Genomic DNA, 25,140 nt, shown 5'->3' on the forward strand with positions numbered 1-25,140 from the left:
CCTGCACCAAGCAGCCCCCAGGGGCAGGTCGGGGGTGGCAGAGCCCCCTCCTCTTTCCTCCCTTCCCTCCTGGTTGCCCAGAGAGGGGCTCGGAGCTGGGCAAAAGGCCCAATCCAGCACCCCAAACCACGAAGACCCCCAAACCTGCCCACCTGCACCCCCCCAGCTCCTTTCTGCTGCTCCTGCAGCCCCCTGCAAGCCCCCAGACCATTTCTGTCGCACTTTGTAGTTCCGGTGAGCCCCATCCCCAGCAGCTCACGGTGACAACGTTAAAGAAAACCCGGTAAAAAGAAAAACCCAGCACAGCCTGGGCCAGCAGCCGGCCAGGATGGGGTGTGCGGGGCTGCAAGGTGCCCTGCTAAGGGGGTGAAGGTGTTTATAGGATGGGGGGGGGGCACCACACACCCCCTTAGCCCCCATCTGGCAGGCACAAGGTTAAGAGGCTGTGGCCCCGGTGGGACTGCCGCATTGCAGGGGAACAGGAGGAATTTGGGGGCTCCCAAGGGGTCCTGGCTGGGACCCCCCCACATCCACGCACCTCCTTGGGGTACGGGGGGGGCTGACCCCAGCAAAGCATCCCTGTGGCCAGCCCAGGACAAGGATTTAGAGCAGCGTGGGCCAGGCTCGGGAGCCCCCCCCCCCAAACCCCCGCCCCTTTCTTGGGGTGACCCTGCCACCTCCTGGCCGGCCCGGGGACTGCCAGCCGGTGGGGGCTGGGGGGGGCACGGCTGCGACACCGCCAGCTGCTCCGGGACACGCAGCCCCTCGGGGATGGGGACAGGACCCGGTGCCTCTCACCCTCCTCCTCTGCCGTGCCAGACCCCATGGGACGAGCGGTGCAGCCCCAGGGCACCGGGTGCCACCGCACATCACCGGGTGCCACCAGATGTCACCACGTCACCAGCACCGTTGGCATCACCGGGTCACAGCCCAGCAATCCTGGGGCTGGTGGCCTGGGGCAGGACCCTCCACGGGCACGTCCCCGCAGCCCCCAAAGCGGGCGCACCCAGGCATCCTGACCCCAGTGCTCGCCCACACTCGCCGCTTTGCTCCGTCACGGCTTCGTCTCAACCCCCTTCTCCATCCACCCACCATGGAGCAGGCTGACCTGCCAGAAATCCTAAAACCAGACTTTTTCCCCCCACCAAAAGCAGAAGCAAAACCACCTCCCTCCCCCGAAACACACTGCAAACCGCGACGTTTTGCTTCTTCGAGGAAAACAAGCCCCTCTGACTCAGAAGTTTTATTTCATTTCATCCCCTCGCGAGCAAAAAACACCAAGTGCCACGAGTTTTTCAACAAAACACATCCTCACCCACACCACGTCCAAGCCAAACTGCAGGAGAGCAAACTCGAGGAAGGACGACTTAAATACACTCGCTTAAAAACCCAAAACGCCAAAGAAACCCTCGACAGCGCCGTGCCGAAGGTGGGTCCCGTATAAATACAGTGCAATAATTAAGGTACAATTTACAAGGGCAGGAGGAAAAGCCTGGAGGGAGGAACTCTGCCCGAAGTTCCCAAGGGGAGGGATGGGGCCGGGGCAGGATTTTCCCCCCCGACACATCCTTGCTGCTGGATGCGGCCGTGAGCCAAAGCTGAGCAGCCGCATCCAGCCCCAGTGCCCGCACCCAGGGGAAAAATCAGCGCAGGGAACCGGCTCCAGGTTGATCCCAGCATGGGGAGAGGGGGCCGAGCCTCCGCGCCCCCCAGCGAGGAAGGGGAAAGCAGTAATATTAGGGAAAAGCTTGGGTTTCTCTGTGTGAGGCGCAGCTGGGAAGGACCAAGGGGTACGCAGCGCACCCGGCTCTGCCGCTGGCACAGCCGCACCGCCAACCCCCCCGCCCTGCTCCCGGCTCCCCCCTGCCCCAGTCACCACCACCTCCTGCCCATTAAGCTCCAGTTCAGACCCCCCCCCCCCCCAGCACCAACAGCTCTCAGGGAGCTGGCACAGGCAGGAGGGATGCTCTGCGCCCCGCAAGCGGTTTGCCCGCGGCTGTTTTAAGAGGTTCAGCATCCTCCCCTCTTTAACAAAAAGGTGATTTCATCTATGCTAATTTTTTTAAGGATATTTCAGCTACTGGGCAGGGGGAAGCACCACCTCGGTGGCGTTCCATCCATCAGCTCATACCCCAGGAGAGCTGCGCTGTGCCATGCCCCGCACCATCCAAACAAGCGGCCACCACCCCGAAGCACCAGTCGGACTGGGGAGCAACCGGAGCGGCCCCAAAACGCGACCCCACACACAGCAAAGCCCCTTCTGGGCAGCGTTTCTGTGCTGCCCGGGGGGCTGGGGTGCCCCTGACCCCGTGCCATGCACCCAAAGGGCCCCCCAGGTCTGCCAGCAGCCCTCGAGGCTGTGGGGGTGATGGAGGGGAGCACCAGTCCTGGCCCCCAAACCCCCCCAGGTGACAACCAATGACCGAGGCAAAGCCACCCAGGCGCTGCTGCGCCTCCATCCCACCCACCTGGGGGACAGGCACGGGGGGGGGGGGGGGGGGGAGGACAGCAGGCAAGGGGGGTGGCATCGGGGAGCAGAGGCTCAGTTCTTCAGCAGCTCCCCCAGGTCGTACGCCTCGAAGAGGTCACTGATGCCCTTGCCGTCCTCCAGCCCCAGAGGTAGTCATCCTGCTCAGGGGGGGTGAGAAGGTGACAAAGGGGGCCGAGTCCAGGTAGGAGGGGGCACAGGGCAGCTGGTCCTCCGTCTGCTGCAGGAGGTGCTGGGGGGAGCCCAGCAGCCCCGTCCCCACCTCCAGCAGGGAACCGGGCCCCCCGGGCTGGAGAGGGGCAGGGACGGGGACAAGGATGGGGCACGGTGCCCGTGGAGGGGCTGCGGGGATGTGCTGGGGGGCTCGGGGTTGTTTTGTAGGGAGGGGTGGGTGCTGCTGTCCTGCGGGGGGGGGTGGGGTGGCAGCAGAGGGGACGCCGTGCTGCTTGGTGGGGCTGTCCTCTGTGATCTCCTCCGGGCACAGGTACACCTCGAGGGGCCGTTGGTGCTCTTCAGGTGGAGCTGCAGGTTGTCCTGGCCGGGCAGAGCAGGGCTCAGGGGGCAGCCAGGGGGCACGCAGAGCCCACCCCGCTGCCCCCAACCTGTGCGAGGTCCCAGCAGGGCATCACCCCACACCCACAACCCCTAAAGGATCCGCTCAGGGTCAAACAGCCCCAGGGAGACACCCCGAAAGCGCTCGGGGCAATGCTGGGCTGCACCCATGAGTGCCCCAGATGGCACGGCGGGGCACGGTGCGGCACGGCAGCAGCATCCCGGCACTGACCCCACTGCCGGGGGACAGCTCCTGGCCCCACACACACCTCGCTGATGTCCGGCACCTCCAGCCTCGTCTCGGGGGGAGCCTTCACGGCGATCACCGTCTGCTCCTGGAAGTTGCTGATGGTGCGGAGGTCCTGGTAGGTGACGTACGCCAGCGTGGGCAAGGACGAGGTATAGGAAAAAGCAGGACCAAGAGCGGGACGGCCCCAATTCCCCATCCCACAGCGCTGCCGCCAGGTATCGACCTCCGAGAACCCCCCCAGGACACACGGGACGGCCCCGCAGGGAAGCGAAAGGGAGAAAAGGGACTCGGAGGGGTCCCCCACCCCCCGTGGCCACGCATCTCCCCAGGCAAGGATATCTCTGGTTGTCCTCGTGGTCCGTCAGGTGCCGGAGCTGCAGGGCGCAGTCCTGCAGGAGCTGCTCCAGCGCCCGCTCCGCCTTGGCCAGCTCGGCCAGCTCCCCGCGCAGCGCCTGCTGCTTGGCCGCCACCGCCGCGTCCTCGAAGATCCCCGTCCCCCTGCGGGCGGAGACGTGAGGGACCCCCGGCCCCGAAAGCACCTCCTCCAAAAACCATCCCCATGCGCCCGTCCTCCCCCCCGCGAGCATCGCCTACATCCACTGGATGTTGTTCTTGGACTTCTTGCGGATGAGCTGGATGCCCTCCAGCACGTTGGTGATGTCGTAGATGCGCCGCTTCTGCACCCCCAGCACCTCGGCGGCGCGGTTGAGGTCCAGCACGCCGTCGGCCGACTCGCTCAGCAGGTGGATGAACTTCTTGGTGAGCAGCCCCAGCGAGGTGTCGTAGCGCGTCTTCTCCCGGGGGATTTGGGGGCTGCGGGGAAAGCAGAGGACCCCCCCCCAAGAAGAGGTCCTTAGCGTGGGGTGGAGGTGGCACGGGGCTGGCCACGCTGGGGTCGCTAAACCTGCTGGAATCCCCAAGCTGGTGGAAAAACACCCAAGAAATAGCCCAGATCGATCCCCCCGCCCCATCCCCAGGGGTTTCTGCCTGCACAGCTCTGGGAAGTGGGGTCTGCCCCGCCCCCCCCCAGCACCCCTCCCGTCGCTCCCCAACTTACTCCTGGGGCTGGGGACCTGCACCAGCGCCCTGCCCTTCCCCTTGGGCGTGCGGAAGTCGAGGCCCTCCAGGTCCAGTTTCCTCTTGGCCTGGAGCAGGAGAGAAAAGCCCGCATTGGGGCAGGACCGGGCTCCCCCCGGAGCCCCCCCCCGGAGCATCGCGGAGCCCTGGGCACCGCCGCAGGCTGGGGACACCACGCGAGACACCCGCCTGCCTCCAACACCCCTTGTGGGATGCGCTCCCGCTCAGCACCCCCGTGCAGGTGATGGGGCCACCAGGGATGGTTGGGGGGGGGGGGTGGGGCCCCCCCCCGATCGCTTCCTGCCCTCTTCCTGCCCGGCGCCCCAGCCCTGCCCGGGGAAGCCGCAGGGATTTCCCCTCGCCCCCAGCTGCTGGCACGGCTCCGGGGGCCGAGCCCTGGGAACGGGAGGTGCTGGCACCCCGCGGCTGCTGGGAGGGGGCGGCGAACCGGATCCTGTCCCCTCCCCCCCCCCCCCCCCCCCCCGGGTGGTCTGAGGGGCACGGGGCTGCTCCGCCCCCCCCCCCCCACCCTGCCATGGGTGCGGGCAGCACAGGGGACCCCGCTGCCACCACGCACCTGGGAGCCACCCGTGGGTGCCCCCAGCCACCCGCACCCAGCTGGAGCAAAGGGGGGGGGGGGGGAACATGGGGGGTCCGTGGGGTCCTCGGGGAGGGAACACCCTGCCAAGCAGCTCCTTGGTGTAACCCCCAGGGGCCCCCCCAACCTCCAGCATCACTCTGGGATAAGAGACCCCAGGAAGCAGAGGGAGGGGCACAGCGGAGCCAGGGGTGTCAGCAAATCGCCCCCCCCGCAATGCGCACAAGGACCCCCCACGTCCCTAAACGCAACCAAGGGACTTTACCTGGGGGGATGTAATTTGGCTCGGCAGCAGAAAGCAGCCCCCCAGTGCTGCCCCCCAGTTCCACCCGCTCCCCCCAGCGCCCCCCCATCCCATACCTGCTCCCAGGCCGGGCTGTCCCACAGGGCCCCCCCCAGCACGTCCCTCATGGCAGCCGGGTCCCCGTGGCGGCTCGGCACAGCTCCGGCTCCCCGGGGAGCGCACCCAGCTTTGTGGGGAGGGGCAGGAGAGGCGCCAGGGGCTGTTTTCCGCCCCCCCAGGGAGCCAGGTCCCTCCCGAGCTCCTGTGGGAATTCGCTGCCTCCCCCCCCCCCCCCCCACCCGAGCAGGTTTGCCCCAATCCCCGGCTCTGCCCCCCGAGCTGCCGGCACCCCAATGGGGAACAGGGGAGCGCATGGGAAACGCCTGCCCCAGAGCAGACCCCGAGCATCTGCCAGCGAGATTTAGCGAGATTTGGGATGGGAACGGGGCGGGAGGGACACATCCAGGGCCCCCCTCCTGCTGGCACCCGAACCCTGGCCCCTGTGGACACCCCCATCTGTGGCCACCCCCGTGTCCCTGTCACCAAGAGCCCGGTGCAGGGCTTTGGCTGCTCCCCCTCTCCCGGAGCAGTGGGGAAACTGAGGCACGGAGCAAAGCAGGGGGCACGGCCGGCGGGGGGACAACTTGGACCCCTCGTGCAGCTGGGGGGGCTCCAGCCAGGGCTGGGACACGGCCACCAAGGACAATGGACAAGGGGGTCCCCTCCTGCGTCCCAGCTGCCACCCCCCCCGGCCGGGCAGGATTAGGCACACGACAGCTGAGCAGGCACAGCCAGAGCCGGGGGGGGGGACAGGACAGAAAGACCAGAGCAGGCAGCCAAACCCCGAGCCCCACACCCCAGAGGACACCACAGGACCCCCCCACACCACCCCCAACCCATCTCTGCCTGGGAGGGGGGGCACCGCAGTGCCCCGATACAGTGCTGGGGGTGGGAAAGGAAGCTCCAGCAGGAGCCTGAGGTGTTTGGGGGGGAATAGAAAAAAAAAAAAAAAAAAAGGGGGGGGGGGTCCGGGCCCCCCGCCAGCTCCTCCTGCCAACAGCCCCGGCGCCAGGGGCTACACCCAGCGCCCAGCCCAAGCATCAGAGCAACCTCTCCCCCCGGGGGCCGCGGGCGCTCCTCCTGCCAACGCTGGGTTTCAACAGCGCCGCTGCCTTCCCCGGGCTTGCCCGGGCTCTGCCCGTCACCGCCACCCCACCAAAAACACACACACACACCCAGGGCCCCCCCCCACCCCGGAGCCAGCCCCGCCGCCCCCCCCACGCTCCCCGGGGCGTGGGAAACGCAGCACCCGAAGTAAGGGGTGGGTAAAGGGGGGGCACGACGCGCCCGGCTGGGGGTGGCACGGGCACCCCGGGGTCCCCGCCACCGTGCCGGGGACACGGCGGTGCCAAGGGTGCTGGGTCCGGTCCTGGGATGCCGCCCTCCCTGCTTTTTAGGATATAGGGGGGGTGTTTGTTTGTTTTTTTTGCAGAGCCCCCAGCTAAAGCCAGATTTTGGGGGGGCTGGAGGTGGGGAGGGGGGGGTTCAGCCCCTGGCTGTAGGATGGGGAGTTGGGCAGGATCGGGCCCGTGATGAGGACAGCATCACCCTGGGGTACCGCTGCCCCTCTGAGGGTCTTGGGGCACCTCCGACCCCTCCAAAAACCCCAAATCCTGCGCAGAGCGGGGAGGGAAGGGAAGTTCCTGAGGGAGAGAAGCTGGGGGGGGGGGCACGGAGCCAGAAGGAGCCCTGGCAGCGGGGTGGGTGCCCACTGGGTGCCACCACCCTCACACCCATCTGCGGCACCCCAAAGTCACCCCTCTGGTGGGTGGCTGTGGGATCAGGGTGGGATGGGGAAACCCCCTGGGTCCCCCCAGTAAAGCTGGGGGGCTGCTGAGGGTTTCACTGCCCCCCCCAAGGGGAAAGGGGCTCCATTCTGTTCCCCGGTGCTGCCACCCCCCCAGCGCCAGCCGCTCTTTGCACAGGCGGCCTTGCCCTGCCCGCTCGCACCGAACCCACAGCGGACTCTGAACCCCTTTTCCCCAGCACGGAGGAGGCAGGGAGGGCCGGGACCCCCACCTCCTGCAGGGCTGAGGTGCTCCCCGAGGCTCCTTGGCAGCCCTACAGAGACCCTATAGAGATCCCATATGGCCAACGGTCGGGTGGGATCGGCACCGGCCAACACGGCTCTGAAATAGACGTGTGCAAGGGGGGGGGAGACCCGTTTACCAATTCTGGGGTCCCCAAGTCAGACACCGAGGGAAACCTGGGGTCTTTTGGGGCCACGGGGGCCACCCGGCCTGCCTTTCTGCAAGGGGACACAGGGGACAACCCGGGGTGGGCTCCTGGCCACGGCCGTGCGAGGCAGCTGGAGCAAGCGTCCCTATTCGTATGGCACGAGTCCCACAGGCAGGTGGGAGCGGGGAGGAGGCGCTCCTTATCTGCTGGCCCCGGGTCTGCACACAAAGGTGGTGCTTGGGAGCGTGCCCGAGCCACCACGGCCACGAGCCACCGCGGCCACGAGCCACCGCGGCGGGGTCCCCAGGAGCAGGGTCCCCAGGAGCGGGGTCCCCGCCTCGATGCGTGCCCCACGTCCAGCAGTGGGGACGGACCAGGACCCCCCAGCACAGAGCGAGCGGTGCCCCCAGCATCACACGACCCCCCCCAGAGCCACGCAGGGCGGGGGGACGTGGGCAAGGAGCACCCCGAGCATCCCCCGGACACAGCACCGAGCAGGGGTGCCGATGCCGAAGGGCCCCCTGAAAAGCTCTGCGGCAACGCAGGCGCTGTGTTTGGGGGGATTTGGGGTGTTTTATTGGAAGGGGGGGGGGGGGGACTGCGTGTCTCTCAACACAACCACCCCCGGCAGCAGGACACGGCATCCCACGCTGTGCGGAGACAACGGCGGCCAAAAAGCAGCTCCCAAAGCCGGGGAGGGGACAGGTGGCCCCGCAGCCCCCCCGGGATGGGGCCGTGCAGAAGGCAGCAGCCAGGACAGACCCACACCGGGCAGCACGGGGTGGGGGGAGCAAGGAGGAAAAAAAAAAAAAAAAAAAAAAAAAAAAAAAAAAAAAAAAAAAACCTCTGCCCCCACCGCAGCGCCGTCCCCAGCTGGCACCAGGCTTCAGCGACCACGGAAGGGGGGAATAACCAAATAAATCGAGACGCTGATGGGAGCGAGCGGGGCCTGGGATGGCTCCAGCACCAGGGAGAACAGAGGCTCACAGTGAGGGCTGGACGCGCGCCCGGGGCCGGCAGGAATTAAATGCCAGCCCCAGCTGCCAGCGGGGCCGGGCAGATTTGGGGGGGGGGCCCCCAGGAGAACCGGGCCCCAATACCAGGCATGGGGCGGCCTCAGTTTCCCCATCGGGACCCACGGGTTCTGCGAGCACAGCCCAGCGCTGGGTGACACGGCCAAATGGGGCTGTCACCAACATCCCCCCCCCCCCCCCCCCGAAAAAAAAATAAAATAAAAAAATAAAACAGCTCCCCAAAAAATAAAAATAAACCAGCTCCCAGCTCGGCTCCTTCCTCCCAAGGAGGAAGAGGATGGTTTCACGTCGAGCCCCCACAAAACGCCACTGCGAACCCCGCGGGAACCAAGCTTGGGCAGCGGAGCTGCAACGCCCCAGCCCCGTGTGTCCCCCCCCCCCCGGGGACGGGTCACGGCAGCAACCCGGAGCGGGAGTGGGGGGGGAAATAAAAATGTAAAAAAAGGCAGAAAAATGTAGAAAAGAGGAAGGCGGGAGGCAGCCGGGGAAGTTGAGAAACGCCCGAGCCCTGCCCCCCCCACCCCCCCCCAGGCCCGGCGGTGCAGAGGGACCCCCCCATAACAGCTGCACGACCTGGGGGGGCCTCCTGGCATCGCCCCCCTCCCCCTCCTCCTTGCTCCCCACCCTGTCCCCTCCTTGCACCGAGCCGGCAGCCCCCCAACACCCTCCCCCCCCCCCCGAAAAAAAAAAAAATAAAGCAGGGTCGGGGGTGCAGACACCTTACCGGCAGCCGTCCCGCCGAGGCCGATCGGAGGGTCCTGAGGTGGGGGCTCTGGGGGGTGGCGAAGAGGCACCCCCCCCCCCGGGGAGCGGCCCCGCAGCCCCCCCCCTGCGAGGAGCCCCGGCTGCAGCAGGCTGCGGGCAGCGGGGGGCTGCACAAAGCGGAGCCCCCCCGCTCCGAGGAGCCCATGGCCGGCACGGCTTTTTTGGGGGGGCGCTGGGCAGAGGGGGGCGGGAGGGCCGCGCCCCCCCCCGGGGCTGGGGACACTCCCCGGGGCAGCCGCAGCATTGCAAAGTCCTTCCGAGAAGCCGGCCCGGGGGAGGGAGCTGGCGGGGGGGGGGTAGAACCGGGCGGCTCCGCGGGGCCGGGGGGTCACGACATCACCGGCGGCACTTTTTTTTTTTTTTGGGGGGGGGGGGGGGGGGTCGTGGGAACCCGCCGGGCGCGGACCTAAACACCCCAGAAAAAAATAATAAAAAAATAAATTAAAAAGAAAAAAGGCGCGGGGGGGGGGGCAGGAAAAAGCAAGGCGGAAAAGGCGCGCTCGGCCCTAAAAACACCGCGTTTAGCCCCAGAATCGCCGCGTTTAGCCCCAAAATCAGCTCGCTCGGCCCGGATGGGGCCGGGGGCGGCGCGGCCCGGTGCCCCCCCCCGCGGTTGTGTCCCCCCCCTCCGTGCCGGCCGCTGCTTTTCCTCCTCGCTCGCCCCGGGTTTTTTTAACCTTTTTTTTTTTTTTTTTTAAGCGCCAAACGCCGTGCCGCGAAATTCGGATTTCCCGCGGAAAACGCCGCGCGCTGATTGGCTGCCGCCGCCGCCGCCCCGCCCCGCGGCAGCCCGCGGAGCCGCGCGGGAGGGAGGGGAGGGGCTTCGTATGCAAAGTAGGGGGCGGGGCTTCCTTGGCACCACCTGCTCGGGTTCTCGGCGGGTGGGGACTGGGACAGATGGGGACTGGGACTGGGACAAACTGGGATGGGGACTGGGACAGGGACTGGGACAGGGACTGGGAGTGGGACAGGGACTGGGATTGGGACAGACTGGGAATGGGACTGAGACTGGGACTGGGATAGGAACTGGGACAGACTGGGATGGGGACTGGGACTGGGACAGACTGGGACAGGGACGGGGACTGGGTCTGGGATAGGAACTGGGACAGACTGGGATGGGGACTGGGACTGGGACAGACTGGGACAGGGACGGGGACTGGGACTGGGATAGGAACTGGGACAGACTGGGATGGGGACTGGGACTGGGACAGACTGGGAATGGGACTGAGACTGGGACTGGGATAGGAACTGGGACAGACTGGGATGGGGACTGGGACTGGGACAGACTGGGAATGGGACTGAGACTGGGACTGGGATAGGAACTGGGACAGACTGGGATGGGGACTGGGACTGGGACAGACTGGGACAGGGACGGGGACTGGGACTGGGATAGGAACTGGGACAGACTGGGATGGGGACTGGGACTGGGACAGACTGGGAATGGGACGGGGACTGGGTCTGGGATAGGAACTGGGACAGACTGGGACAGGGACGGGGACTGGGACTGGGATAGGAACTGGGACAGACTGGGATGGGGACTGGGACTGGGACAGACTGGGACTGGGACTGAGACTGGGACTGGGATAGGAACTGGGACAGACTGGGATGGGGACTGGGACTGGGACAGACTGGGACAGGGACGGGGACTGGGACTGGGATAGGAACTGGGACAGACTGGGATGGGGACTGGGACTGGGACAGACTGGGACAGGGACGGGGACTGGGACTGGGATAGGAACTGGGACAGACTGGGATGGGGACTGGGACTGGGACAGACTGGGAATGGGACTGAGACTGGGACTGGGATAGGAACTGGGACAGACTGGGATGGGGACTGGGACTGGGACAGACTGGGACAGGGACGGGGACTGGGACTGGGATAGGAACTGGGACAGACTGGGATGGGGACTGGGACTGGGACAGACTGGGACCGGGACGGGGACTGGGACTGGGATAGGAACTGGGACAGACTGGGATGGGGACTGGGACTGGGACAGACTGGGAATGGGACGGGGACTGGGTCTGGGATAGGAACTGGGACAGACTGGGACAGGGACGGGGACTGGGACTGGGATAGGAACTGGGACAGACTGGGATGGGGACTGGGACTGGGACAGACTGGGAATGGGACTGAGACTGGGACTGGGATAGGAACTGGGACAGACTGGGATGGGGACTGGGACTGGGACAGACTGGGACAGGGACGGGGACTGGGACTGGGATAGGAACTGGGACAGACTGGGATGGGGACTGGGACTGGGACAGACTGGGACAGGGACGGGGACTGGGACTGGGATAGGAACTGGGACAGACTGGGATGGGGACTGGGACTGGGACAGACTGGGAATGGGACTGAGACTGGGACTGGGATAGGAACTGGGACAGACTGGGATGGGGACTGGGACTGGGACAGACTGGGACAGGGACGGGGACTGGGACTGGGATAGGAACTGGGACAGACTGGGATGGGGACTGGGACTGGGACAGACTGGGACAGGGACGGGGACTGGGACTGGGATAGGAACTGGGACAGACTGGGATGGGGACTGGGACTGGGACAGACTGGGACAGGGACGGGGACTGGGACTGGGATAGGAACTGGGACAGACTGCGATGGGGACTGGGACTGAGACTAGGACAGGGATGGGGACTGAGACTGGGACAGGGATGGAGACTGGGACTGGGACAGAGACTGGGACTGGGACTGGGACTGGGATGGGGACTGTGCAGGTGGGGGTGTACGGGGGGTGGGTGCTCCAACAGGGAGTCAGCAGCAGCAGATTTGGCCTCAGGAGCCCAAATCTCTGTGTTTTCACCCCAAACAGTCCCCGAGTTTAACCCATTGAGGCTGGTTCCCCCCAAGTCCCTGCTCCAATCCCAAAGCCCCCCGCTCTCAGGGCTGCAGCTCAGGCGCAGGGAGGACTTTCTTACCAGCCCCCCCCCGAGAAGACGGGCACGCAGACACAAGCACCACGGCCTCCGCTGTGAAAAGGGGACGGGGACGGGCACCAGACCACAACTGGGGGGGGGACAGACACCCAAAACCGTGCAGCGGCTTCGAGGTGGAACAAAAAGCCCCGCGGCAGGGGGGGCACCGCGTCCCCCCACCAGGAGCACGGCCCTGCTGCAGGAATCCAAGGACCGGGGCCTGATCCTGCTGAGATTCCTGGGGGAAAAGCCTGTCCCGTGGCTGGAGGCCTCCAGGAAGCCCCCCCGAAATGCCACCGGGGAGGGACAGCCGTCCCTGCCACTGTCCCGCTGGGAGGGTTATCGCAGCGCCGCGGCCCCACGGGCAGCACCAGGCACCAATCCTGCCTCCAGCACCCCACAAACCCAGCCCAGCACCCTGGAGAAGAACCTCCCAGCCCTTACGTGCTGATAGCGGGAGCAAAGTGCAGATCTCTGCCCCGACCAGCTGCAGGCTGGGGGGGGTGGGTGGAATCCTCTTCTGGCCTCCTGCCCTCCGCCCACCGATGGCTTTTGTAGGAAGCACTCGTTTTGTCCAAATTCTCCTGCTTTTGGGCTGGGGAAGGACAAAAAAGGACCTCCTGTCTGATGGTTGGTGGTGGCCACGAGGACCCCTGCCTGGTGGTTGGTGGTGGCCACAGGACCCCTTGCCCGATGGTTGGTGGTGGTGGCCATGGGGACCCCTACCCAGTGGTTGGTGGTGGCCATGGGGACCCCTGTCTGATGGTTGGTGGTGACCACGGGGACCCCTGCCCCATGGTTGGTGGTGGCCATGGGACCCCTACCCAATGGTTGGTGGTGGCCATGGGACCCCTACCCAATGGTTGATGGTGGCCATGGGGACCCCTGTCTGATGGTTGGTGGTGGCCACGGGACCCCTGCCCCATGGTTGGTGGTGGCCATGGGACCCCTACCCAATGGTTGATGGTGGCCATGGGGACCCCTGTCTGATGGTTGGTGGTGGCCATGGGGACCCCTGTCTGATGGCTGGTGGTGGCCATGGGGACCCCTGCCCCATGGTTGGTGGTGGCCATGGGACCCCTGCCCCATGGTTGGTGGTGGCCATGGGACCCCTACCCAATGGTTGATGGTGGCCATGGGGACCCCTGTCTGATGGCTGGTGGTGGCCACGGGACCCCTGCCCCATGGTTGGTGGTGGCCATGGGACCCCTACCCAATGGTTGATGGTGGCCATGGGGACCCCTGTCTGATGGTTGGTGGTGGCCATGGGGACCCCTGCCCCATGGTTGGTGGTGGCCATGGGACCCCTGCCCCATGGTTGGTGGTGGCCATGGGACCCCTACCCAATGGTTGATGGTGGCCATGGGGACCCCTGTCTGATGGTTGGTGGTGGCCACGGGACCCCTGCCCCATGGTTGGTGGTGGCCATGGGACCCCTACCCAATGGTTGATGGTGGCCATGGGGACCCCTGTCTGATGGTTGGTGGTGGCCATGGGGACCCCTGTCTGATGGCTGGTGGTGGCCATGGGGACCCCTGCCCCATGGTTGGTGGTGGCCATGGGACCCCTGCCCCATGGTTGGTGGTGGCCATGGGACCCCTACCCAATGGTTGATGGTGGCCATGGGGACCCCTGTCTGATGGCTGGTGGTGGCCACGGGACCCCTGCCCCATGGTTGGTGGTGGCCATGGGACCCCTACCCAATGGTTGATGGTGGCCATGGGGACCCCTGTCTGATGGTTGGTGGTGGCCATGGGGACCCCTGCCCCATGGTTGGTGGTGGCCATGGGACCCCTGCCCCATGGTTGGTGGTGGCCATGGGACCCCTACCCAATGGTTGATGGTGGCCATGGGGACCCCTGTCTGATGGTTGGTGGTGGCCATGGGGACCCCTGCCCCATGGTTGGTGGTGGCCATGGGACCCCTGCCCCATGGTTGGTGGTGGCCATGGGACCCCTACCCAATGGTTGATGGTGGCCATGGGGACCCCTGTCTGATGGCTGGTGGTGGCCACGGGACCCCTGCCCCATGGTTGGTGACGGCCACGGGGACCCCTACCTGGTGGTCGGTGGTGGCCATAAGGACCCCCTGCCTGGGGGCTGGTGGTGGCCACGGGACCCCTGCCCCATGGTTGGTGGCCACCCTGCTGCGACACACGGGGAGGGGACAGCGGGGGTGGCCCTGGTGGTCCCCACGGGGGGAGCACCCCGGAGCAGCCCCCCCGGCTCTGGCAGCGCTGCCGGCCCCGGCTCTTCCTCCTCGGCCCTGGGGGCGGCAGCAGCGAGCTGCGGCACCGCGCCCGGCCCCGGCCCCCCCGCGGGACCGGGAGGGAGGGAGGGACACGGGGATGGAGGGACAGAGGGACAGAGGGACAGAGGGACACGGGGATGGAGGAGGGACAGAGGGACACGGGGGGACACGGGGGGACACGGGGATTGAGGGACAGGGGGACAGAGGGACAGAGGGACATGGGGATGGAGGAGGGACAGAGGGACACGGGGGGGTGAGGGGACACAGGGACACGGGGATGGAGGGACAGAGGGACAGAGGGACAGAGGGACACGGAGATGGAGGAGGGACAGAGGGACATGGGGGGACACAGGGATGGAGGGACAGGGAGACACAGGGATGGAGGAGGGAGAGAGGGACATGGGGGGGTGAGGGGACACAGGGACACGGGGATGGAGGGACAGAGGGACAGGATGGGGGACACCGGGATGGACGAGGGACAGAGGGATGGGGGGACAGAGGGACGGACGAGGGACAGAGGGACACGGGGGTGAAGGGACACAGGGATGGGGGGATGTGGGGACACAGGTTTGGAGGAGGGACAGAAGGATAGTGTAATGAGGGGACACAGGGATGGGGGGACACAGGGATGTGGGGGGACACAGGGATGGAGGGGACACGGGGACACAGGGATGTGGGGGGACACAGGGACACAGGGATGGAGGGGCACAGGGCCAGGGGAATGAAGGGACCCAGGGCCAGAGGGATGGAGGGACCTGGGGGTGCAGAAAGGAGGGGTGGGGAGACAGAAGGACTCGGGGTGCAGGGAGCAAGGGACACCTGGAGGCAGACAGAGGGGTGCAGGGACTGGGGGGGGCACACCTGGCAGGATGGAGGGGGACAGGGGGGTGGGGAGATGCTGCAGGCCCCCAGCCCGGCTCACGGCAGCCCACACCACGGCTCTGTGCCAGCTGGGCACCACCTCGAACCCCCCCCACGGCACTGCCCGGCTGGACGAGGGACCCGAGGGGGCACAGGGGGAGGAGGCCGGGGCAGAACCGAGGGGCACGTGGCCACCGCCGCCAGGCCACCAGCTGCCCCCCCAGGTGCAGAACAGAAACCCTCGTGGCTTCTCCAGCGGCTGCTGTGGATGAAGCCCCTGCCCAGACGTGAGCAGGGGGCCTCCCTCCCCATGCGTGATGGTTCTTGGGGCGTCTCTCCCCCAGCAAATGGAGCTGTGGGGTTTCACAGCCCCGTCCCGGAGGCAACAAAAGGGATGGGAAAAGGGAAAGGCGAGGGAAGGGGCAGCGGGGCCGGCGGTGGGGGCAGCCAACGCTCACCTTCTGCGGGGGCTTCGGGGTCCTGATGAGCGAGGATCATCCCCACCGTGGGGGCGAAGGGTGACCGCGATGGAGGCGAGGAAGTGTCCCGGGGACAACTTGGAGATGTGGTCCCGGTGGTCCCAGGCGTCCTGGTGGGGAGCCTGGGGGTCCCCCCGCAGCCACTGGGCTGTGGACGTGGACGTGCCCCCCCCTGCTGCCCCCCTCCCCACCTCACCGGTGGGCGATGCTGTGGGGCGGTGTTCACGTCCTGCTCACGCTGGTGGCCACAGGGGGCACGGGCGGTCAGGGTGGTCCTGGTGGCCCCATGTCAGATCCGACCCCATTGCCCCCCCCCCACTGTGGACATCCCGGGGGGCAGCAGAGCCCCCTCACCCTCCTGGTGCTGAGCGGAGAAGCCGTGGTGGGCGCTGGCAGAGCCGTGCAGCGTGACCTCACGGTGACAAGCAGCAGACGGTGTGCCACCACCCCGCCGTGCCCTGTGACATCCCTGCTAACCCCAAGGATGGGGGCACGGAGCTGGGAAGAACCAGAGCAGCGTCCCGGAGCCGGAGGGGTTAATGTGGAGTCAGTCCCCCAAACCGGTCTGGCTTCAGTTTGAAACCAGAGGGACACTGGTGGGAAAGGAGAGGGGACGTGGGACGCGTGCCAGCGCTTCCGGAGCCGGGCTGGTCCAGTACCGCCGCCAGCCGTTCCCAGTTACCCCAGCAGCGCCCCTCCCCTGTCCCAGTTTGCCTCCTGGAGCTGCTGCCCCTTCCCTCCGTGTGGATGGGGAAACTGAGGCACGGGGAGCTCAGATCCAGGTCCTGGCAAATTTTGGGGCTGCACATGGGGGGCCCAGGGCCGCCCGGTGGTCCCGGGGGGGTCGGAGGGGAAGGGGCTGCTGGGGGGCTGAGCAGGAACCCAAAAGGCAGCAGCAGCCCCGAGCCGGCCCCGCCACTGCACGGTGCTTTTGTGCGTGTGGCTGTCCCTGCTGGATGCACACGTGTGTGCACATGCGTGTGTGTGCATGCACATGCATGTGGGTGCCTGCACGCGTGGGTGGGTGCATGCACGTGTGTGTGCATGCAAGCATGCATGTGTTCACGGGAGTTGTGCACACACATCTGGGTGTGCATGCATGTGCTCCTGTTGAGGGCGTGCACACGCGTGTGAGCTGCACCCCAGCAGCAGTGCGTGTGTGTTGGTGCCCTCGTGCACGCACACGTATGTCCCAGCAGAGCACGTGAGGGGCTGCTGAGCTCGGGGGGGGGGGGGGGATGCACACGTGTCTCTGCCAGCGTGCGTGTGCACACGTGCGTGCCCTCACGGGAGCAGGTACGTGTATCTGCACGCCCGCGCCGTGAACACACGCGTGTGCAAGCATGCGTGTGTGTGCATTTGCACGTAAAACCTCATGCATGCAGCGGCCGTGCGTGCACACCGGCACACGGCCAAGCACAGCCGTGTCGGAGCCCTGCTCCCACGCGCGGCCACGAGCGCCGCGGGCGTGCAAGCTCACGCGGGCGCGCGCCACGAGCGAGCCCCAGCCGTGCAGGCGCGCACAAGGCCACGCGTGTGCGTGTGCTGGGTCCCAGCGCGGCGGCGGCTGGCGGCGGGCCGGGAGGCCTTGGCCGGGCCGGCAGCGGGAGGAGGAGGAGGGAAGTGCGGCTCAGACAGCGCGGCGCCAGCAAACACCTGCAAACAGCTCCGGGCACACAATGGCAAATACAGGTGGGGAACCGCGCCGCCGATTGCATCAGACTCCCGGCTGCCAAGAGCCGGCCCGGCCACCGCCACCACCACCGGCACCCCGCTCGGGGCCGCTTTCCCAGCACCCCACTTTTTTTTTTTTTTTGCCTCCCCCCCCCCCGTTTTTTTTTTTTTTTTTTTTTTCTTTTTCCCCCCCATCCTTTCATTCCCCAGACGAAAGCGAACCGAGGGTTGCAGCAAAACGGCCGTAGTGGTGCCGAGGGTTTCGGGAGGGATGCGGGGTGGGGGGGGGGGTTCTTAGGAGAAAGCCGCCCCGTAACGTCCGTCCCGGCCCCAGTGGAGCAGCGGGGGCTATTTTTAGTATTTTTTCCCTTTAAAAAAAAAATAAATCAGGATTTCCAAGGAAAGCATCGGCGCCACGCCACAGCCCTGTGAAGGGAGACGGCGTGGGGGTCCCAGCACCGGTGGCACACACGGGGTTTGTCCCCGATGCTGTCCCCACTGCAGGGGGTCTGGGAATCATGGGGTGGCTGCAATGGGACATGGCCACCAGGAGCTGGCACCGAGCCCGTGGCGCTGCCATACCCGGGAATCCCAGTCCCCAACAAGGGGCACGGGGAGCGGACCCCCTGAGCCCCCCCCCAGGCTGGGGGTGCGGGCGGCCCCGCTGTGTCATTGGGGTCTCACTGACCATCGCTGTGGGATAATTGTGATTTTTCAGCCACACGAGCAGAAACAAGGTCCTGAGCCTCCGGCTGTGGGGACAAGAGGGCAGAGGGACACACCGATGCTCCCCATTCCCCCCCCCCGGTGGTCCCAGAGGTGGTTTGGGGCACACGGACGTATGTCGATGTCGGGTGCGGAGCCGTCCCCGTCCCTTTTCCAGGGAACGCAGCGGTGGTTTTCGGCCGGACGCCCACGGCCCCGCATCAGCCCACGGGGGCAAGGTGCTCTGGGGGGGCAGCGGGCACACTGGGGAGAGGTTTGCACATCCGCACGAGCCCCCCTGCTGCCTTCCTCCTCCTCCTCCTCCTCCTCCAACCCGTCTCACCTGGAGGCTGCGGAGATTTGGGGACACCCCGATGCCACCAGCGCCGTGCCCCTGACCCCAGGAGCAGGGGGCAGAGGTGACGGTGCTGCCGGGGGGGTTGAGCAGCCAGTTGCCCTCCCCGGGGAGCAGGATCCGGCCCAGCTGTGCTGCAGCCACCCCGCAGCTGAGCCAGCCCAAGGCTTGGGTCACATCTGCTTCGGGGCCAGAGGGGAATCGCAAGGCTCGTATTGGGGGGGGGGGGGGGGGGGGGGGGGCACATTTCTGCTCCAAGCAGCCCTTCCCCAGGGCGCTGCCCCCACGTCGCTGCCCCAGGGACGGGGACAGAAGGGGGGGCACAAAGCAGCAGCCCCCCAGGGAAGGGCAAGGCTCCAGGCAGCCCTAATCAGAGGCTGGGCAGCTGCAGCCCATTAGCACCCCTTCCTCGGGGGGGGGTCACATAGCCCCCAGGGCCACCGTTTGCATGGGGCTGAGCCCTAGCAGAGCTGTCCCAAAGGGGGGACAAAACCTTGGAAAAGCATCTCCCCCCCCCGCAGTGCTCCAGCTACACCTCCCGCTGCTCCCCGGGGCTCGGCAGCGCTGGGGGGGAAGAAGGGGGGGGCACCTCGCTCCTTCCCTATCAGATAAGGAGAGCAGCACCCAAAATAGCTGGCAGACACCTCCGCCGGGAGACAGCAGCCTAGGGTTAATTCCTCCCATACCTGAGCTGACATTTCAAAGCTATTAAACAATTAATGAGATTCCTCCCGTAACCCTAGAAGTTACGATCGCAGCTCGATGGCAGCGAGGTTCCCCCCCCCCCCAAAATGGAAGCATTCAGAACGAGGCGAGCTTTATTATGTAAAAACGGTAACTTTTATAAAAAGTTTATAAAGCAAGTACAAGGCATGTTCGCAGAAATTTCACCTTCCTGCACAAAAGGTACAAACGTTATACTCTAGTATAGAGCTCCACAATACACGAGGCCGTGGCCCCAGAGAGTTTGGTTCGTATTCGAGGACCCCCCCCCCCCCCCCCAAAAAACCCCCCCTCTATCCCCCTATTAAACGCCTTTAAACAGGGCTCGATCGCTATAATCCAAAAATATACAGACAACCACCGCATCTTCACCAGTCTATCGGTACAAAGTGTCTCGTTTATAAAGCGGGCTGAAAAAGTCCTAAAGAAGCCGGGATTTTGGGAACGCCGCTCGAAAACTCGCCGAGGAGGCAGCTCCTGGTCGCGGGGGGGGGACAAGGGGGGGGCAGCAGCCGCCTCTCCCCTCGCCTGGGGTCTTTTTTTTGGGGGGGGGCGATGCACCTGGGGTCTTTTTTAAATTTTTTTTTCTCCGGGCGATGGAGGAGCCCAAGGGTGCTTGGGTGCAGCCGGGTGGCCCCCCGTGGTGGCCTGGGGGGGGCTCCGGGGGGGCCGCGGCAGGTCGCAGACAGCCTGGCGCCGCGCAGGAAGCTGCTATTTACCTCCGGCCGATAACGAATCAGGAACCGACACTCGCTGCATGTTTGCTAATTGGCACTGGGGGGGAAGAAAGGAAGAAGAGTTAAAAAAAAAAATAAAATATAAAATCGGTTGGGGGGGGGGAGGGATGAGGGGTGCGGGGTCAGCGCCACGCGGGGGGGGTAGGGGTTGGATGGGGGGGGAGGGGAAAGCAGCGTGGGGTGGGTTTGGGGGACGGAGGGGGGATGCTTGAGGGGTTTTGGGGGGCTGCTGGGGCGGGAGCGGACACTCACCTGCTGGAGGAGGCGTTAGTGGCACAGCGCGCTCTCGTCTTTGGAGCAGAGCTCGGAGGCCAGCTCGGCCGCCTGCGGAGAGCGGGGACAGGGGTCAGGGCCACCGCGGCAGCAGGATGCGTCCCCCCAAAATCCATCCCCCCCCTCTCTTTGGGACCACCACCCCCCGACCCGTGTAGGTCCACCCCCCCACCCCCCGACCCTTATGGGACCACCACCCCCCCCAGTCACGCCCCCGGCCCCGCGGAGCCCGTACCTTGAGGGACAGCAGGGTGGCCTCCGAGGACGGGTCGCGCCCCTTGGCCTCCTCCTCCAGCACGATCTGCAGGTCGAAGATGTAGTCGATGACGTGCTGGAGGATCTCCACCTGGCTCATCTTGGTGCCCTGCGGGATGCCCGGCACCAGCTCCCGCAGCTTGGAGTAGCAGTCGTTCATGTCGTACAGGAGGCTCATGGGCTCCTCCAGCGCCGGGCTCTTGTTGCTGCTGCTGCGGGCGATGGCCAGGCTCTGCTCCGAGAGGCAGCACACGGCCTCGTAGCAGCTCCTGACGGACCTCACCGGGCTGATGGCTTTCATGCTGGGGCTGGGCGGGTGAGGGTTTTGTTTGTTTGTTTGTTTGTTTGTTTTTTGGGGACAGGAGGCGGCGGGCGTTGAGGCTCTGCTGGGACCTGAGGTGCTGAGGCTGGGGCCTCCGAGCCCTGGGGCCTCCAAGCTCCGGGACCTTCACCCTCCGGACCTTCACCCTCCGGACCTCCTCTCCTCGGGCCTCCGCTCCCTGGGCCTCCGACCCCTCGGACCTCGCTGGCGCACTGGGGCTGGGGCAGCCCCGCACCGCCCGCTATATAGGGCGCCCCTCGCGGGCCCGCCTCCCGCATGCAAATCGGCCCCGGCTCCCCCCCAAATTATGCAGATGAACCCTCAGACCCCTCCCACGTATGCAAATGAACCCCAAAGAACCACGCTCCCACCCCAAAACCCCCCCACAAGTGACCCTTGGTGGCCAGGGTGGCCCCGTCCCCATGTGTCCCCCCCCCTCCCGCTGCCACCCCACAGCATCACCCCAAGGCAAAACCCCAAAACCACTCCATTTGGGGGGGGGAGGGGGCTCCCCCCAGCCCCAATGTGCACCCCCCTGCAGCCCCCTACCCCTTTGCCCCCATCCCGGAGGATTTTTCCCCCCCCCCAGCTTTTGGGGTGGGTGATATTTTCTCCCCCCCCCCCCCCCTCCCCTTTGCTTTTTGCCGGGCGATCCCGTAGGAAATTAGTGCCGCCCTGTTCCTCAATTCGCTTCTCATATGACCTCCAGACTTTCTGGCGTCAGGAATTATCTTGTGACCAGCAGAAAAAAATTAATTGCGGTAAAGCTGAGGTTACGATGGAGAAACCAGATTTAGGTCAGCCGCTGCGCTCCTGCGAGCGGCCGGGAGAGGGTTTTTTTCGGAGGGGGGAGCGGAGATTTATAGGCACGGGGAGGGGGGGGGGTTATTCCAGCACGGCCCCCACCCACCCACCCCAAAACGCCGCCGGCTCAAAAAGCCCCGAGCCGTGGGGACAGCGGGGTGGCCGGGCCCCGTGGGTGTCACCGCAGCGGGTGGCGGTGGCACACGGAGGGTCCGGGGGGGGTGGCCAAGGGCCCCGCGACCCCCAGATGGTGAAAGCAAGGGGCGATGCCCCCCCCCCCCAAAATCCTCGCTGGGGTGTTTTGGGGGAATTTCCATAGGTTTTGGTTGCAGGGGGAGCCCAGGGAGGGGACGTCGCGTTGGGGGACACCCCGTTGGGGGACACCCCGTTGGGGGACACCCCGGGACCCCGCTCGCCTGGGGCTCCCAGCTCGTGGGGAGGGGGCGAGGGGGGGGGGGACAGAGGCACCTGGAGCAAATTACGCCTGCCCACAGCAGCAATTTATTCCAGATCTGCCCAAATCCCAGTTCAGTGGCGCTGGGTTTTGTTTCCCCATTCAGACCCCCCCGGGGGCCGCACAGCGGAGTGAGGGGGGGGCAGCAGCCCCCTGCTTCTCCCCTCCAGCTCCTCGGAGACCCCCAAAACCCTGAAAGCAGCAGCCAGTCTTTTTTTTTTTTTTTTTGAGGGGTATTTTTGCGATTTAAAAACTTTTTTCTTACCCCCCCCACTTCACCCTCCCCATAAATTTCCTGGGAAATCAGCTCCGGGAGTGGAGCAGGCATGGGGGGAACCCAAACCCTTCTCGGTCTGCTCGGGGGCAAGCAGCCAGGAGAAGTGGGACACCCCCCAGAAGTAAGATTAAATAGGGTAAAAAAATAAGACTAAATAGGATAAAATAAAATAAGATAAAATAAAAAAGATAAGATAAAATACTATGAAATGAAATAACGAAATGAAATGAAATAATGAAATGAAATGAAATGAAATGAAATGAAATGAAATGAGATAATAAAATGAAATGAAATGAAATGCAGTAAATGAAAAATAAAATGAAAAAAATAAAATGAAAAAAAATGCAAAAAATGCAAAAAACAAAATGAAAAAAATAAAGTAAAATAAAGTAAAATAAAATAAAATAAAATAAAACGGACTAAAATATGGAAAACCACCCTGAAACCAGCGCTCGGAAGCCCCAGCCCGCTTCCCAAGCCCCGCGCGGGCGGCCGAGGGGTCCCCGCGCCGTTCCCATGCCCGCTCCCCGCTCGCCGCCCCCCATTTCCCAGGGGGCTGAAAGGGCTGCGCCGGGGGGCTTTTGTTTGCAGGGGGTTTTGTTGGCGGCCGTTCCCACAGGCCCGGCCGGGGCGGCGGGACCCGCTGCCTTTGCCCAGCTGTGGCCCGGGCCCTCCAGCTGTGTTGATCTAACTCCCGGCCCCAGACAGCCTGGCGCCAGCCCTGTGCACGTCATGCATTCACACAGGGATGCGTGGCCAAGGCAACCTCCCCGCGCCATGGCCACGGCCCCGAGCGCGCGAGCAAGATGGTTGCGCGGGGACGTTTGCCGTCCTCGCTGCCTGGCGGCTCCCCGGCCAGAGGGGACACGGGGATTTTTATTTTTTATTATTATTTTTTTTTTTATTAGGGGGATCCAGCCCGCCGCCGGGGTTGGGGTGTCCTCCGTCGTGTCGGCGGCCGGGGAGGCGGATTTCTTGGCGCGGAGAAAGGGGAAAAGGAGGGGGGGGGTAAGGGGGGGGGGGGGAGAGAGGAGGGAAAGGGAGCGGGAATGCTCCAGAGTGCAATGATTTCATGTTGAAAAGGGCCCACACTGTGTGTTTTATTAAAAGAAAAAAATGAAAAAATTAAGGGAAAAAAAAAAAAAGGAAAAGTGGAGGAGGCGAGGAGAGGCGGGCGGGAGCGGGGATTTACCCCCTGCGAGCGAACACGGTGCCCCGAAATGGCCCCAAAAAGCCCCCGCGTGTCACCCCCCCATCCCGCTCCCACCCCCTGCCCCCCAGCGCCCCCTTCCCAGGTCGTTAATCCCCCCTAATTTGCCCCCTAATTTCCCCACACTCGGGGAGTTTCACAAGCAGAGGCCCGCGAGCGTTCGTGCTCCAGATTGACGCTCGCCACCCCCCCCCCCCAAAAAAAAAAAAAAATCCTCCTTTCATTTTTTTAATTATTATTTTTGGTGTTTTTCTCCCTAAATAAGGCCATACAGGTGGCAGGATGCAGAGTGCACAAAGCGGCGTGGAAATGGCCGGCTCCGGCCCCGCTGCCCCGCTACGGGGACGGCGAGCGGGGCCCCGCCGTTTTGGGGCTTGCCGGCATTTTTGGGGGAATTTCTCGAGTTCTGGAAGCCGGAGGCTGCCTGGAAGCGCTGGCTCCGGGGAAGCGATTTGGCCGGGAGAGGGGAGGAACGGAGACGTGGCAAGCGCCCAAGTGAGCTACAAAGGGAAGAAGGGCTCTTCCCCAGTGGTCATCTGGATCCACTTTCGGGACAAGGACAGGGGATAAATCCCGGCTCCCTGTGCTTGTCGGGGGCCTTTTGTAACCGGCCCTACTCCACCAGCTGGGGGGCTCGGGGGGGACCCCGCAGCGCTCGATGCGGCCGCATCCGTCCATCGGGTTTGGGGGATGCTCCACGCCGACCTGGCACGGCCCCGGCGGGCTGCTGGGGGACAAATCGGGATGCTTATGGGGCAAAAGGGATTCTGGCGTCCTCAAGCACCCCTAAAAAATCCCCTTCCCACCTTGTCCCGAGGGCCATATCCAGCTTGGTGCCACGCTGGGGCCCAAAATGCTCCAATTTGAGTGGGGGCCGAGCATTCCCATGGAGGCTGGGGCTCTGGGATGGGCACCGCTGCCCCTCTCCAGATTTCGGCCGCTTGGAGGACCCCCGGCACCCCAAAAAGGGGCCGTGAGCCCCCCCAGCCCCGTCACTAGGAGACTGGATCCGGCCCGGGGAATGCACAGCCCTCCCCGAGCGCTGTTTGTGCAGGGGATTAGCCCCGGGGACCCCCCCTTTGCCCCCCCCCATGTTGGAGGCAGGCGCTGAGCATCCCCTCCCGTGGCCAGGCACAGCCTGGCCCCTCCGTGCCTCAGTTTCCCCAACCTCTTCCAGAGCAAACCCCCTGGGGAGGGGGGGGCTGAGATCCCAAAGGGGCGTGGGGGCAGCTCGTAGAGGCCGTGGGGGTCCCTGGGGCTGGCTGGGGGGGGGGGGTCAGGCTCCCCAGGGGATTTCAGTGCCCCTCCTTGCAGCAGTTGCAGCCTTTCCTCTCGCCTTCCTTGTGGGCAGCCACTGACCCCCGGGGGCTCAGCCCAAAATGCTGGATTTCACCTTTTTGCCCTCATTTCGGGGAGGCTCCGTCTGGAGCAGTGACCTGAGCTGAGCAGCAAGAACGCAAAGGGACCAAATCCCCCCCGTCCAGCACCGAAAACCCCTTAAGCAGCGTCTCTTTGGGCTGACGGGCTGCTCCCCGTCCCCGTGCTGTG

General features: G+C 65.2%; 2 protein-coding genes across 3 annotated transcripts; both read right to left on the reverse strand.

The window, feature by feature from the left end:
* Positions 1–1,228: 1,228 nt before the first annotated feature.
* On the reverse strand, positions 1,229–13,026 carry LOC121059060 (transcription factor E2F2-like). The gene is given in 8 exon segments (XM_040535425.1): positions 1,229–2,983; positions 2,986–3,022; positions 3,310–3,424; positions 3,630–3,788; positions 3,885–4,103; positions 4,348–4,435; positions 9,245–9,595; positions 12,831–13,026. Coding segments are annotated over 8 exon segments (1,563 nt in total). The 3' UTR covers positions 1,229–2,585.
* A 6,336-nt stretch (positions 13,027–19,362) lies between these two features.
* On the reverse strand, positions 19,363–21,068 carry ID3 (inhibitor of DNA binding 3, HLH protein). Of its 2 annotated transcripts, XM_040535191.1 has the most exons (4): positions 20,911–21,035; positions 20,506–20,838; positions 20,250–20,321; positions 19,363–20,034 (listed from the first exon to the last, which is right to left on the reverse strand). In XM_040535191.1, exons 2-3 carry the CDS (start codon positions 20,824–20,826, stop codon positions 20,265–20,267), a joined length of 378 nt encoding a protein of 125 aa, XP_040391125.1. In that variant the 5' UTR covers positions 20,827–20,838; positions 20,911–21,035; the 3' UTR covers positions 19,363–20,034; positions 20,250–20,264. The 2 variants fall into 2 exon arrangements, with proteins under 2 accessions (XP_040391125.1, XP_040391124.1); XM_040535190.1 differs by having other exon boundaries at positions 20,506–21,068.
* Between the last annotated feature and the right edge of the window lie 4,072 nt (positions 21,069–25,140).

This window comes from Cygnus olor, chromosome 23, assembly GCF_009769625.2.
Source record: "Cygnus olor isolate bCygOlo1 chromosome 23, bCygOlo1.pri.v2, whole genome shotgun sequence".
NCBI classification, from domain to species: Eukaryota; Metazoa; Chordata; class Aves; order Anseriformes; family Anatidae; genus Cygnus; species Cygnus olor.